General features: G+C 52.5%; 1 protein-coding gene, 1 long non-coding RNA gene and 1 other non-coding gene across 3 annotated transcripts in view; 2 read left to right on the forward strand and 1 right to left on the reverse strand.

Annotated features, from left to right (window-relative positions):
• Positions 1–11,174, reverse strand: part of POLDIP3 (DNA polymerase delta interacting protein 3) — a 22,544-nt gene extending 11,370 nt beyond the window's left edge. Inside the window, exons 1-4 of the mRNA XM_034643604.1 lie at positions 11,016–11,174; positions 2,087–2,477; positions 1,295–1,381; positions 1–88 (exon numbers count right to left, since the gene is read on the reverse strand). Coding sequence (XP_034499495.1) covers positions 1–88; positions 1,295–1,381; positions 2,087–2,477; positions 11,016–11,074 — 625 coding nt within the window. The 5' untranslated portion in view covers positions 11,075–11,174. The remainder of the gene's footprint in view (positions 89–1,294; positions 1,382–2,086; positions 2,478–11,015) is intronic.
• Positions 11,175–11,222: 48 nt separating this feature from the next.
• On the forward strand, positions 11,223–15,935 carry LOC105240907. The gene is made up of 4 exons (XR_002144143.2): positions 11,223–11,441; positions 12,157–13,036; positions 13,734–13,891; positions 14,603–15,935. It is a non-coding gene; the product is annotated as an uncharacterized LOC105240907 (long non-coding RNA).
• Positions 11,465–11,614, forward strand: LOC117796528. Its single transcript, XR_004621084.1, has one exon. It is a non-coding gene; the product is annotated as a U12 minor spliceosomal RNA (small nuclear RNA).
• Positions 15,936–16,136: the final 201 nt, after the last annotated feature.

Consider the following 16,136-nt stretch of genomic DNA (forward strand, 5'->3'; position numbering starts at 1 on the left):
GGAGGAAGCCGCCCGAGGCTGCGAATTTCATCTGTTTACCAGGAACAGGAGCGACCGGGTCATCATCTTCCTCCAAGTCATACACGTTCTGAAGAGAAAGCAAGAAAAGCTCAGGTGGCCTGCGGTCCCTCGAAGGACATTTGGGGCAAGAACAGCAAGACCCGTGGAGCTGGTTGCTGGAGGGAGAAGGGGCCACAGGGGAGACTGGCCTGGGAGTCACACCCTCACAGGCCGGCTCTCTACCCACAAGGGTCCAACAAAAGCGCTGCAACCTCCAGGTCCACAAGAATTACCTTTCCAGAAGCGGGCATCACCTAGAAACACCTTAAAACAGGTGTTTATCATCTTGGTTTAGAAAGTGCATCCTCGGCAGTCTGGCCTACAGAAATACAGCCAAACCCCAGAAAAAGCTATAGCCACAAAGATGTTCACGGAAGGATTTCTAACAGTGAAAATTAGAGGAAAATGCCTTTAACTGGAACATCAACTCGATGGATTATGCAGTTATTAAAAATGTTTAGAGTAAATGTGAATCACAGAAGTGCTTAAATTATAAAGTAAAATAGAAGGACACAGAATTAGATAATAATATAATAACACACACAGCTCCAACTAGGGCATTAACTAAACAATAATGACGCTTAAAAACAAAAAACCAAAAAAAGAGAAAGGAGCCAGGGCAGAATTTCAACAGCAGCTGGCTTTGGAGAGCGGGAGCATGAGTAACTTTTTTCCTTTTTATTCTTTCTCTATTTTGCAAATATTCTATATTAAGCATATACTAATTTTTTTTGCATATACTGCTTTAATAACAAAAAATAGAAGACACTCAATTTGCCTCTCTGCCCCTTATATACCCACCCCCCTACTATAAGTTTTTTTTTGTTTGTTTGTTTGTTGTTTTTTTTTTTTATAACTCATCAACTGCAGGGGCTCCTGGGTGGCTCAGCTGGTTGAGCATCTGACACTTGGTTTTGGCTCAGGTCGCGATCTCAGGGTTGTGGGCTCCGTGCCAGACAGGGGATCTACTTGGGTTCTCTCTCTCCCTCTCCCTCCGCCCCTTCCCCCATTTGCACACACTCTCTCTCTAAAATAGATAAATCTTTGAAAAAATAAAAAAAACCTCAAAAACTGCAAAAAGCCAAATGTAATCCCTCCAATTCTTCACACTGGGAACCTTGGGCCAGGGCTCAGTTAATCCACCCAAAGGAGCTCATGAAAGTACACGCACGTTTACACGTACACACTGCACACATACACTCATGCCCACATACACACGTTCTTGCTCTCTCACCTGTTTGGCCGGGTGGTTATTGACAACATTGATCCTCATTCCAGCAGGATGGGTGTGGAGTGGTGCCATGGCCTTCTGCTGGGGAACCTAGAAACACACAGAGACCGTGATCCATCCCAGGGGGTCCACACGTGTTCTCCATGAGAAAGGAGTCACTGAACTTGAAATACGGTGGCACTCAGTTGTGGCCCGTGGTAACCTCCAGGGCGCCTCGTGCCCAAAGCAGGAGTGACAGAAAGCCTTGTCATCTTGCTCAACGAACCTGGCTCAATAAATGTTCGCAGCTGCTGCTGTTCCTGTTACCAAAGTCACTGTGAACATTAATACTGTTTTCATTTCCTTTGGCAGCTGTGCAAGCGGCCAGGGCCTGGACGGGGGGCCAGGTCCTCCCCTGGGCCTCCCAATGACGGCTATGTTAACTCTGGACACAATAATTCACATCCCTGAGCCCAAGAGTCTTTTAAAAACTGGGGTGATGGTCCCTGAGTTGCAGTGAGAGATAAATAAGGTCCTATGTGTGAAGTGCCGGCCACTTAACACACGCCCCACAAGCATTTCGTCCTTTCCCCTCTCTTCCCTGCATTGCTGGCTCACTGCAGAAGGTCACTGACTTTTTCTGGAGTCCCCTTTCTCCTCCATAAAACTAGATCAAAACCTTGCCACCCTCATACGGTTACCATACAAACACTTGGGAGAAAGACCGTTTTGCCCCATCACTCCTGGCCCCCGCTCACTGCCTGAATCTACACTTGTTCCTGGCTCCCCAGGAAAGAGGGCAAGAGCCACACCTACCTGGATGGTTTTGGTGAGCTTCAGGGCAGGGGTCACGGTCCCGATGGGGGGGCTCATGAAGGTGGCTGGGGAATTCCGCTTCAAGCTGATCTTCTCGCGGGCATCGGCCACCGGGCGGGGCTTCTGGGGCGCCGTGCTCTGCTGCTTCCGCGAGTTCAGCATCTCTCTGGCATCCTGCACTTTCCCTTTGATCCGGAACCGAGCATCTTTTTGCAAAAGCTTTTCCCGGGCATCCTTGACCCCCAGCTTGAGCCGGGCGTCTGCGAGGCCAATCTTCTGCCGGGCGTCAAACCTCTGCTGGAAGGTGGCCGTGCGGGCCGGCTGGCTGAGGAGGCTCTGCTGGATCCCAACACGAGATCGAACACCTCCGACTCCTGGTCTGGCATTGAGACTGCAAGTAAAAATTGCAGTATTGAGCAGATCTGGGTAATCAACAGCAGCCCATGGAAGCAGGGCTGTCGTAATACTGCGAACAGGGGAGTTCCTGGAGAAACCAGAAATCTGCTCACGGTCTGAGGAAACAATTAAACCTATATTGAAACTTCTCTCCCAGTTTATGGCTTTTAACTTTCCCTTGAAAAGAAAATCAGGAAGAATGGCCTGGTGGTTTCTGTCACTTAGGTAAGACTGTTTTGCTCCCTAGACCAGGTGTTCTGAGACACCATTAGGGACAATAACCTACAAATGACACTAGTCCAAAAAAAAAAAAAAAAGCATATCCCCAAATATCCCAATCCCACACATCTGAAGAGCAACTTCAGTTTCCAAAGCTCTTCCACGGCCGTGCTCTCAGTCACCCCCTCAGCACCCTGTGAGGTGGGCCTAACAGGCTTGGAGAGGAAATGATTAACAAAGGGTGGCCAGCCGGCTCCTGGCAGCCCAGGCCTCCGGCGCCGGCGGCACACAGCCCCCCACCCCGGGCTGGGAGCAGGAGCTAGCCCACTAACAGACTGAAGACACAAGGACTTGACAGAAAAGAAGAACAGTCACTGAATTGTTTCCAAACACCAAAGGTGTGGGTGTTTCCCTCACATCAATTGTTCTTGAACTCTCTGGACACCAACTGGGTGTCCTACAATTCAATTCTGACACTACTACCCAGAGTCGGCACACACCCCACAGGTTACGGGCTATCCCACGAGACTCCCCTCACTTCGGACGTCAGTCCCAAGTCCTGGGCTTCCCACACTTTTGATAGACTAGCAAAAATTGAGGGGACCCACACCCCCTCCTCAAGTTCAAGAATTTGCTAGAATGTCTCACAGAACTCAGCAAAAACAGTTTATTTACTATTATCAGCTTATTATAAAGGATACAATCCAGAAACAGTCAAATGGAAGAGGGACGTGCAGTACAGGGGAAGGGGTGTGAAGTTTCCATGTCCTCTCTGGGTGCACCACCCTCCCAGCTTGTAGCTGTGTTCACCAACCCAGAAGCTCCCCAAATTCCATTGTATAGGGGGTTTTAAGGAGGTTCCATTATGCAAGCAAGGTTGACTGAATCACTGGCCACTGATGACTGACTCCATCTCCAGCCCCTCTCCCCTCCCTGGAGGTCGTGGGGTGGGGAGTGGGGTAGGGCTCCAAGTTCCAACTAATCCCGCCAAGGTCATTCTGGCAACCAGCCCCCGTCCTGAAGCTATCCAGGGGCCCATCGGGCAACACCTCGTTGGAACAAAAGATGCTCCTACTGCCCTTGTAACTCAGGAAACTCCCACGAGTTTTAGGAACTGTGTGCAGGAACCAGGGATAAAACCAAGTATGTATTTTTTTAAATAAGATTTTTATTTATTTACTTGACAGAGAGAGAGAGAGCGCGCGCGCGCACACAAGCAGGGGAGCAGCAGGGAGAGGGAGAAGCAGGCTCACCGAGCAGGGAACCTGATGTGGGGCTTGATCCCAGGACCGTGGGATCATGACCCAAGCCGAAGGCAGACGCTTAACGACTGAGCCACCCAGGCGCCCCAAAACCAAGTATGTATTTATCACACTCACCACCACCACCAAGAATGCCAAATTCAGAAACTGGTAAGACTGGAAATGAACTAAACTCCATTAAACAGGCCCATTTGCTTGTGGGGTTCCTCTGTTGGCCCTTCGGTGGCTTGCGAGGAAAGTACAAGTCCAAGTCCTTCGTGGGGTCTGCAGGCTGCTCCCTCGCCCCACCTGCCCACCACACCACGAGGCCCCTCTGCTCCAGCTGCCACCACTACTCGAGCAGTGGGTGCCCTGCTCAGGGACTCCAGCTCCCAAGGCAACATCTCCTCTTGGGGAACCATCCCTCTCTGATTCTTCCAGGACAACCCTCCTTTGTGCCTATAACCACATCTGCTTGTTTTCCCTTCCCCACTGGACTGGAAAGGGGGAGAATGGGCCCAGTGCTTTGTAAGTGGTATTGAACCCTGGCTGAGCATTAGAAACTCCTGAGGAACTGCTTAAAACCACAGCTGTCCAGACCCCACCCCACAGCTACTGAATCTAAAATCCAGGTGAGGGCCTGGGCATCTGCATTCTTGACTCCACAGGTGATCCTGGATGACAGCAGCGTTCAGAATCTCTGACTTGGTGTCAGAAGGCAAAACTGTACTGAACAAACAAGTTCCTCTACGGTTTCCCACATCCGGGTCCAGCCTTCCCCCGAGGCCTCCTGCACCCTGCGCAACTCAGCAGGTGAGCCTACTGCCTCACCTGCCCCCAACCGACTGCAGGGAGACTGCCCACCAGCTCCTGTGCTGACAGCAGGAGCACACCCGAGGTACCAGTAAAGGCAAATCCAGACCGTCATCCTGTTATCCTCTGGCCAGTGCAAACACTGGCCGCCTCCAGTCCACAAGACTGCCGAAGGCAGTGATGCACCGACCATTTTTCTTTGAAAAACAGCAAATTACTTTAGGATTTAAATACTTTCCAGTGGGTCTACACAAGAACCGGGTGGAAGAGAGAGGGCAAGGGTCATTTACAGAACTGGTCAGATTACGTTTAAGGTAGGGGCGGGAGGTGCCCTACTTGCTGGTTCCTGTCCTATTTTCTCCTATAAAGGAGTGGGTTTAAAAAAAAAAAAAAAAAAAAAGGGGGCGTCTGGGTGGTGCAGTTGTTAAGCATCTGCCTTCAGCTCAGGGCGTGATCCCAGCATTCTGGGATCGAACCCCACATCAGGCTCCTCCACTAGGAGCCTGCTTCTTCCTCTCCCACTCCCCCTGCTTGTGTTCCCTCTCTCGTTAGCTGTCTCTATCTCTGTTAAATAAATTAATAAAATCTTAAATAAAAAAAGGTGTATTATAAAAAAAAAAAAAAACCCTAGGGAAAAGGATTTTGATCAACATTTACTGTCCAGATCCGGATGAAACCAGCGTTAGTGAAGAGCCCTCNTAATAAAATCTTAAAAAAATAAAAAAAGGTGTATTATTAAAAAAAAAAAAAAAAAAACCTAGGGAAAAGGATTTTGATCAACATTTACTGTCCAGATCCGGATGAAACCAGCGTTAGTGAAGAGCCCTCCAGATAAAACCGTTCACGTACCAAGCATGGGACCTCTCTGAAGCCAGACGCCTTGGGTTGGGAAATCAAGTCACCAAAAAGAGCATGGTAGGAGCACTCCTGCTCCAGGAGGGGAAGGACCAAGTCTCTGGGGACGCCGCACACAATCAGACCCCCGTATGGCTGTGAGAGGGCTTAGAGGAGGCCCAGCGGGCTCGGGAAGAGCCGAGTGGGCCCCAGGTCACGTGAACAGCGCCCACCGCGGCCCACAGCTTGCAGCGCCCTGCCCTCAAGAGCATTCCCTCATTGCCCCCTCAGCACTTCTGCGGTCCGCGCCCTCCCTGGGGCAGTCGAGCCCTGGGCACAACTGCGGCTGAGGCCCTTACTGTGCAGAACCACAGGGTCTGCCTCCAAACCCGCATCTCCCGCAGCTCGAGGGGCCTCTCCGGGGTACACCCGGCATCTCCTCGCCTGGCGGATGAGAAAAGGCTCCAAGAGCTTTCCCGTCCTGAGCACCCACTAAGTGTCAAGAGCCCTACAGGGCCCCCCTGGACATCCTCCTTTCACCCTCCCAACTGTGAGAATGAGACTGTAATCCAGTTCACAGATGAGGTCCCGCGGAAGGCCGCCCGGGACTTGCCCGTATCTAGTCAGAGCACCAGTAACCGAAGCACGGGTCAAAAACCACGACCAGAACTTGAAGAGTTAAAGGGGGGGACGTACTGTCCCCAGGCTAAGGAACAGCTTAGGACCCCGTCACCCAGGGCCACAGCACACGTTCTGGCGGCCAGAGGGTGAGCGCACACCCACCGAGGACGGCCCAGCGGGCCCACTCGGGACCCACAGACCACACTGCTGGTCTGGCCAGAAAGATGGCCCAGGTGCCTTGCGCTGGTCTTTTTTCTCTATCTGAACAGCACAACAGGTCCACGTGGGGGAGGGAGGGGATGTGGCTGGGGTGCAGATGCGTGAGTAAGCTACTTCCCCTCCATTCCAGGCATTCAGTTCCCGGTTACACCAGTTCTTTCAACTCCTTTCATGAACAGCTTTAGGGGCTTCAGTGTTCAGGCTTTTTATAATCGCTGCTCCTCCTCTTGCATGAAAAGACCGCTATTCATCCCAGCAGGCAGCAGCGCTGGGTACAAGGCAGGCATTAGTCATCAGGAATTTTTCAAATAAACACTCCTGCTAGGAGTGGGTCTCCAAAACACAGAGTTCGTGGTGTTATCCGCCTGTTCCAAGGACTGCCGAGGGCTCCCTCACAAAGCCCAACCCCTCAGCAGAGCCTCTGGTCTGGCCCCAGCTTCTGCCTGCAGCCTCACCTCCCACTGCACACTATCTGATGTTCCTGAAACACATTCCGCACTTCGGGCCTCAGTCAATGCTGGCAGAGAGGCGCAGGAGGTTTGGAACGAGTCTCTGCACTGCCCCAGCCGGCCGCACTGAAACGATGCACCCCCCGCCCTGGTGGCAGGGCCCCGCTAGGTGCTCCACGGGGTCCTGGGAAGAGCGCTGTAGGGGAGAGGGCCAGGGCCCCCACTGGAACCTAGCGCTCTCCGCCAGACCCCGACCAGAGCTGGCTCTGGACAGATGTCTAGTCTGAAGGGTTCAGGCCCTTGAGGGGAGCACTGGATTATTATTATTATTATTATTATAAAGTGGATTTCAATCCACTGGGTCTCTGGGTTGGTTACGTGTGCTGAGGCCACCTTTATGAGGAGAAAACACAGTTTGATTCTGTTACGGAGAGTCAGTCCTGAACTAGGTGCTTCACAGATACAGGCAAACAAGACACCGACCCCTTACCCTCCAAGAGGGTCCTGTGCAGATGTTTTAAATCCTATTTCTTCCCCTCCAAGTTACATAACAACTAATTTTCCTCCTCTCTGCTTTAGGTCTACATTTCCTTTATCTTATTTCAACAAGGAAACAACCAATAAGTACCAGGACCAGAGCTCTGGCCTGAACTGAAAAGCTGACCAACCCCTTTCCCCATGGCTCCAAGGACTCCCTTGGCAGGGGATCCGGGCCAGAGCTGCTCAACCCCACCACACTCACAGTCCAGCCTTCCCACGAAGGCTGCCTCCCACCTGAGATGAACCTTCTCTAACTAGGAGGTGGCAGTGGACAGACAGCTAACATCTGAGAGCCTAACAAATCAAACCATTGTGGGCGACTCCGCCAACTTGATCAGCGGTACGCTCACAGCTTCTGGAAAAAACCGACAAGAAGAACAGGCTGGTACTACACCTGGTGCCCTGTGCTGTTCTGGGGAGACTCATCCATGGGTCTCAGGCAACTGAAGTCACCAGAGCTGTGCTGCGCATGGGGAAGGACAGCGCCTCACCACGGCTGAGTGAAGTATCACTCAAAACTCTCCCTTCCTCTATTTTCACATTAACCATGGAAACATTTAGACGATTAACTGGGGGCCCAGGTAATAATAATGATAACGACCCCGTTCTTGACTTACAAGGTGTGACGGACACAAAACAGAATGGCTTCTCTAAAGAACGAGCACGTTCCACAACCTGTGGGGAAACACGTTATTTACACATCCAGGGGTTCTTTTGCTATTTTCACTAAGAGGAAGAAAGTTTTTGGAGATCATTGGTTCTACTTAAATGATCAAGCACAAAATTCTTCCGGGGACCTCCACGCAATGCCATTCCATGGCTCCCAAGAAGGGAAGAGTTCTTCCAGGAACCATGTAAGACAGAATATAGTTACTGTAGAAAATGACAGCTGTTCACTGAAATTAGCTTAGACCTTTCGGTTCTTGACAGGGATGCCCTGGATGCAGTATTCACTGGCTTTGCAAGTAAAAGAAAAACGAAGTTTCCACAAGGTTTAATCCAAACACAGCATGCAGGCCAAACTAGTGTGCAGTCTCTGTCTGCACATTCCCCCAATCCAACCTTCACGTAATAGCAAGCCAATATGCTCTCACAAATTCTCACACAAAACTGGAATGTTACTTCTTTATTTAAAAGCTTTCAATAATGACGACGAGAGCTAACATCTGCTGAACACTTTGAACCATCAGATACTTTTAAAGTACTTTAGATATATTAATTCACTTAGTCCAAACAATCATCTAACAAAATAAATATTATCTACATTTTATAAACGAGAGAGGTACGGAATAGTTAAGTAACTTGCGTAAGATAATGTGAAGGGGCGCCTGGTGGGGCTCAGTCAGTTAAGCGTCTGCCTTCGGCTCAGGTCATGATCTCAGGGTCGTGGAATCGAGCCCCGCAATGGGCTCCCTGTTTAGCAGGGCATCCCCTTCTCCCTGACCTTCCCCCCTCTTGTGTTACGCGCGCTCTCACTCTCTCTCAAATAAAATCTTTTTTTTTTTTTAAAGATTTTATTTTATTTATGTGACAGAGAGACAGCCAGGGAGAGAGGGAACACAGCAGGGGAGTGGCAGAGGAAGAAGCAGGCTCCCAGCGGAGGAGCCTGATGTGGGACTCGATCCTGGAATGCCAGGATCACGCCCTGAGCCGAAGGCAGACGCTTAACGCCTGCGCCACTCAGGCGCCCCTCTCAAATAAAATCTTAAAAAAAACCAACAACCAAAAACATTATGTGGAAAGTGAGAGAAGGGAATCAAAACTTCAGTCTGACTCTGCGGCTCCAATGCTTACCTATGGCCCCCCCATTGGGGGAGGGGCTTGGGCTTCTACTCTTTAAAGATCCACAATAATTGCCATCACTTGCTGAACACTTACTACCTGGTACAAACTTTAAAATACACATTTTTATATTCTCATACTTAAATTCCTCAACCACTGGCCAGGAACCATTACAACAAATGAGGAAATGGCCCAGCTCAGAAGTCCTCTTGCCAGGGAAGCACAGAAGCCCAACAGGCCCACTAGGGCACCACGTCTGCCTGGTTGCACAGTCCCCGTTCATCCCATGTATCCCACTCAATGCCCAACACCAGACTCTGCACACATGGGCATCAAGAAAGTACAGACCCAACAGACAGTACAGACCGCCTGCAGTCAGGAACCGAGGGGAGTGACTGCAGAAAGAGCATGGTCTGGGAAGCTGGCTTGTTCAGCCACTGTCCAGCAAACCTATAAAACCTAGACAGACTTAAAAATGGCGAAAGGATGCAGCACCAACTCCACACCAGTTATTAGAGGGAAGACCCAGGAGAGAACTACTCACAGAGAATGGCTGAGCAAATTAATGCTTCCTGTGTGCCTGTTATGAACCAGAACCCAGGTGAAATGCTGGCTGGTGAATAACATGGTGGCGCCAGGTGCAGCGGATATGAGAGCTGGGGGTGAAGGGATACATTTCAGTTAGCAACAGAAAGATGTTTTCTAGCCACCAAACTCGGGAGGTATTAGTAAATATCTGCTAAGTGAATGACGTCTGAGAAAACAGTATCTAACATCTTTACAGCCTGTTTACAAAGAGATATGAACTAATGCAGTGTGTGCTGGAGAACTACTGGCGGCCTTCCCACTTCTTCATACAGGTGAACCGGAGCTCATACAGGCTAAATGACTAACAATATTTAAGGGTCCAGAAGAAATTTGGGGGCACATCACCGCAAATCTTCTCCTCACTCAGATCCAGAACAGTCTTCTCCGACAACTGGGAGCTACAACCATCAAGAAGCTCTAACCTCCAGTCCCACCTGGGGTTTTTTTGCCCAAACCTGAGGCACCTGAGGCCAACTCGGCCAACTCTCTCTAGGGCACTCAGCCCCAAATCTCAGCTCTTCGTGGCCTCGGGCAAGTCACTCACTCTACTTCTCCCGGCCTCAAGCTCGCCATCTGCAAAATGGGGAAAATATTAATACCTGGCCGGTACGGTTGCGAAAAGAGCAAATGGGACGGTAGTTACACGAAAGCGCTTAGAGAACTTGAAACGCCGCGCAACTGAGGCGAGTGTTAATAGAGGCGGCGGAGCCGGGAAGCGCACGCAGGATTTGGAAGTTAAGGTCTAGGTCTCAGCTTCGACGGTAACAGGCAGACTCTGAGCAAGTCACTTCCCCGCTAAACTTCACTCGTCCTAACTCTAAGGCCGCGCGGAGATGATGGAGCAGCGGGACCCGACGGCCCGTCTTCCCAGGGAAGGGGGCTGAGCCGGGGACACCTTCCGGACCCCTCCCCCCGGGGGCAGCCCCTCCCCCTGCGGGACGCCCACCCTCCCCAACCTCCCCGGGCCGTTCCCACGAACTGAGCGCTCCGGCCTAGCCGCCGCCAGCAGCCCCGCCGGCCTCCCCAGAGCGACGGCGCTTCCAGCCAGTGTGGACTGCCGAACGGCCGGGCCCGCGGCGGCGGCGGGGCCGGGCCAATGAGGAGCGCGGCTGCAGCAGGGGGCGGGCGCAGACGGCACTCCGCGTCGCTCCCGGACCGCTCCCTCCCCCGCCCCGAGCCCCGCTAGGCCACGGATCCTGAGCCCCGGAGGGAAAAAAGGCCGCTCACCGCCCCTTCGTCGCAGCCCCGCGCTTCCGGATGAGCTCGTCCAGGGAGATGTCCGCCATCTTGCACCACCAAACAAGCCGCGAGGAGCTTAGACTCCCTCGGCCCTCGAGCCCGCCCCTTCGGCCGCTACGGAGCAACTAGCTGCTTCCGGCGTACGGCCGACAAACTCTCGCGACAGCTCAAACCAGGCAGAAACCGGAAGGGGCGGGGAGCTCCCGTGAGCCTTTGCGACGCCAGCTGCTTATCTGCATACGGCGGTCGGCGGACCTACCGTTCCCGGTTCTACCCAGACGAAGAAATAAAATGGAATGCGACACAAGCAAATAACTAAGTGAATAAGATAAACTGCAAAGGAACTGGGCTCTTGATTCAACGGTCCACTCTGGTACTCACCGTAGGGCAAATGAGCATGGGATTCATTACCCAGTAAGTAACACGTGTAAGCTTTTATGCCTTAAACTTATGAGTAAGGAAAATAACGATTCGGGGTGACGCCCGAATCCTCACTGCTAATGTGAGACGAATTTTTGAGCGGGTAAAGGTTGCCCCTAAGGTGACCCGCCTACTTTGCGGGATGCCTGGGAGTTGCGATCTGCCCGACCCCCCTTTTATTACTAAAAGAGTAGACAGACTTGGGAAGGGGAGGAGTCAGTAAGCAAGCTTGGTAAGGGTTTTTGTTTTTTATAAGTAAGCTGTATTCGTTTTCGTGCTTTATATTAGAATGGGGGGAGTTCCTCGGCAACTTCCGTAGCGGTCGCTACGCCCAGGGTTTTCTGGATCTTCCAAGTTTGTGGGCATTTTCTATTGATGACCAGTTGGAAGTCCGTTTTCACGTGTAGTTCATGAACCTTACCCAGTTCTCTGAAACTTCTCCCTATAATTACAGTGTAAGGCCAGCCGTTTATTTGTGGTGGCCGGCTGCACCCGGTAGGCGCTCACTTTGTGGCTCACGTGAGGACAGACCTCACGTCCCACGAGTCGCACTTCTTGGCGGCATGACTTTCACGAGCAAATTGCCTCACCTCGTTGCGCTTCTGTCTTCCCGATCTATAGAATGGGGCAAATGACAGGTCGTTGCGAGGGTTAAATAGGCTGATTGTTAAAATCTTTCATACGTATAATTTCCTTTTCTATGTTGCAGACCCAGGACCCAGCACTAAGCTTGGCACGAGGTAGCTATTCGACACATGTTTGTTGCATCAATCGATTAAAACACACACACACACACACCCAAGGGCAGCAAAGAGCATGTACTGTACTCTGTGAGTTGCTATTAATTTCTAAGGGCAGTGATGCCAGTGGAATTCATGTACTGTTGACAGAACCCACATAATTAAAACTCTGGCATCAAGAGCTCTGTGGACAGGAGCTGGTAAAGCCAGCGGGTCTGGGGGTGGGCACCAGACAGAGGGAAGGGAAGCCAGGTCCCACCTGCGCAGCCGCGACTGGGTGCTGGCTGGCTCTCCTCAGCTGTAAACCGGGACGGCTAACCCCTCCCGCCCTCCCTTCCTTGTGCGGGGAGGAACGCGGTGCTAGGAAGGGAGGGCCCAGGTTCGGCCTCAACACCCTCTCCTGCTGGACCGCGGAGGGCTGGTGCAGAGGCACAAGGGAGGGACCAGAGGACCGCAGGATTTACGGCCCGGTCAAGCCTTAAGTGAAATGTAATAAAGGGACTTAAAGATTATTTTTAAAGCCAGTTCAATAAGGTCGATAACTGAGATCAACCGTCAGCAGAGTGGCCCTCCCCTGGAGGCGTTTCGGAGGGTGTAGCGTTTTGCAGGGTGGTGTCTAGTTGTCTGAAGGACGGGGATCGGAATCCAGTCGGTTGGGGACTGGGGTGTGGCAATCCTGAGGCTTGGGCCCTCCCGCTCCTGCGCCTGCAACCTTCTGGGAGAGAAGAGGCCCATTACAATTCTCCCAGGCGGGGCTTCACTCCGTTTCTTGTATGGACTCGTCGGACTTTTTTGCCCAGTGTGAACAAACATGGAATTGCCAGGAACGCAGCTGCGCCATAGCTGAAGGTATCTGGTCCTGCTTTGTTTGGAAACAGACCAAGAATTGCACCCTGCTTGGGAAAACCGTGTCCCTGTCAGCAGAGACTGGGAGTCAGGCTGCATTTGGGGCTCTGACCCTCCAGGAACTGAGCATCTGGGCAAACCCCTGGCCACCCCCCTTCTGGGGGACTTGGGCCAGCATTTACACCCTGAAATGTGCATCGCTTTATAAATTCCTTTCCTTTCTTGCTTTTATAATGTAATTGGAGCTTTGTGTTGATTTTTTGTTTAAAGATTTATTTATTTATTTGAGAGAGAGAGGGAGCAGGGGCAGGGGAAGGGGCCAAGGGAGAGGGAGAGAGAAACCCAAGCGGACTGCACTGAGCATGGAGCCAGGCGCGGGGCTTGATCTCACCACCCTGAGATCAGACCTGAACTGAAACCAAGAGCCAGAGGCTTAACCGACTGTACCACCTGGGCGCCCTGATTTTTTAAAACTGTATGTGTAGGCTGGTGATATGACTTGTGAATCCACTTCAGGAGACTAAATAAATGTTATTTTAAAAGGATGTCAGGTCTGAGAGGGTGGAAAGGCATGAGACCAGGAGAGGGTAGGGACCAGGTCCAGTCTATGGCCTTCTCAGCTCCTGGGGACAGCCCCTTGTGAGCTCAGATAGGTGTGCATTCAAAGCCTGACACTCAGGCCTGTTTTCTCATCCTCCAGAAGGGGACCCGGACGGGGAGACCTAATGTGAGCGCAGAGCTCTGCAGAGTCCCCAGCACACAATAGGTGTGGAGAAGGGATTCCCAGGCCAAGCCTTTTCCTGCCTACTGACGAGTCCCAGCCCTGCTCCAGTACGTCGGCCTGGGCCAGAACAGAAGGTAAAAGGAGAAGAGAGGAGAAAGGGGCTCCCTGGCCTGAGGCGTGGCTTCCAGCCTTCCTTCCTACGCACTTCCCCATCCTCTCCTCTTCTCCACTCCACCCCACCCCAGCTACGCAGGCCTTCACGATGTTCCTGGAGATACCCAGCAGGTCTCTGCCCCAGGGCCTTTGCACTTGCTGGTCACTCCCTCTAGAGCACATCTAGTGTGCTTCCATTCCAGCCTCATTTCCACTGTCCCCTCAGCGACCTGCTTTCTGCCATCTGTTTCTGGAAGTTAATGCCACAAGGTTGTTCCAAACGCAAGGCGTCTGCCCTTGCTGTTTCCACCACCTCGAACACCTATCCCAGCAGGGCCAGCTTCATCGTCTCTTCAGAGACAACAGCCCTCACTCCCACGTTGCCTTGTGGCCTGATTTCTGTCTTGGCATTTACCATCTCACTCATGACACCATCTGGCACTTGTCTTACATCTTTCTCACCGGCACCCCAGGAGCAGGGGAGGGTGTGTTGGGGCAGCTGCGGCCGAGTCTCTGGCACGTGGAACAGTGCATGAAGGAATGAGGGAGCTAGTGATCCCCCTTGCAGCCTTCCACAGGGAGACTGAAGCCTGCCTTACCTCAGGCCCCACCTCCAACCTGAAGGCCATTCACTGCTGAGCCCCATTACCTCCAGCAGAAAGTGAGGCTAATGATTTCTCCCTGCTTTTCAGGGCTGGCCAGAGGGGAAAGCAAAAAGGAAAACAATGGGACATACAGAGTTGCACAACAGGACTGGAGAGAGCTTCTCACACTGCTGAGATGGTGTGAAAAAGGCTGGGCACGAGGGGAGGGTCTCAAGGCTGGACTCCCAGCGTCCACGCGGCCTGGCCTTTCTATCTCCAGGAGTCTAGTCTCAAGAAAATCATCTGAGGGGCACCTGGCTGGCTCAGTTGGTAGCACATGCGACTCTTGATCTCAAGGTTGTGAGTTCAAGCCCAACCCTGGGTGTGGAGGCTACTTAAAAAAAAAAAAGTTCACAAATTGGAAACAGCCTAACTGTCCAAGGACAGGGAATGTGCTACATAATAAATCATGATCCATGTGGGCTGATGGAGAATGTGTGACCCCAGGGGAAAGCCCGTCTGATGAAGAGAAAAGCAGCAGCCCCACAGTGGGCCATGTGGTTTCATCAGAGCGATCAACGTTTGCCTCTGGATGCCCAGTATTTTCTTCCTGTGCACAGTTTTCTGTACAGTCCGAACCTTACGTGACAAACACCAACACACATTAGAAGTAAGTGCCAGGCCCCTTCCTGTCTCCTCTTCCACCCCACCCCCACAGTGACACAAGTCACAGAGCCTCAAGGAACTGCAGAAGGGTTAGTATTAGCAAAGTTTTATTTCAATGTGTTTTCTGCTCATAAATGATTCTGAAAAAGCCCATATGCAAGAGGCGAACCCACCCTTGTCTAAAGGCAACATCGAGGTCACTGAGAATGCTGCTCAGACGGACCTTCCCCTCTGCTGGGGAGCAGGCAGCAGGAGGGGTGGGTCTGGGAAAGAGGAATAAATAAACATCGTCTCAGCTCTGCCATCAGCGCTGGCGGCCCAGGGTCCCGAGGCTGTCCATCAGCTGGCCGGCTGACAGCTGGGAACTCCCAGAGCCGCCTGAATGCTTAGGTGTGTTGGGGAAGATGCTGAGGCTTCAGGAGGACCTGCGTGCCCACCGGAGGAGCCCTTGGCCAGCCCCCACCTCCTACTCCAGCCTGGGGGAGAGCCCAGCTCCCTGCTGGCTGGGCCTGCTTGAGTCCCGGCGTCAGGGGCAGACTCTCGCCCCCACGGCCCCTGCCAAGAGGACTTTTTGGTGTTACCTGTCATGTAGTGTCAGGTGCTGAGGCCTGGCTGTGGCCCTGGGCAGGTAGTGAGGGGTGGCAGGTGAGGGTCCCGAGGCAGTGACTGGGGGCCCCTGGCACCTGCAGCTCTGGGCTCCCTGTACATTTGTGTTTATTTCCAGACTGGGGTCAGCCCTGGGAGGGGTGGGCGGAGCATGGTGCTTGCAGCCTTGGCCTAGTAGTGTGGGGCCGAGCATCACTGGTAAGAACCAATGAGGGCCAGACAGGAACCCACCCCGAAGGTGGCTGGCAGTGGCCTGTAACAGAACCCTGCTCCCAAAGGGGTCCCTCGGGGGCCAGCCCAGCGGGATACCCAGCCAAGCACAGGCAGGCCAGGCTGAACCCAGGGCCACAGCGGGAGATGTGGGGGAAGG

This window comes from Ailuropoda melanoleuca, chromosome 15 (assembly GCF_002007445.2).
Source record: "Ailuropoda melanoleuca isolate Jingjing chromosome 15, ASM200744v2, whole genome shotgun sequence".
Taxonomy (NCBI): Eukaryota; Metazoa; Chordata; class Mammalia; order Carnivora; family Ursidae; genus Ailuropoda; species Ailuropoda melanoleuca.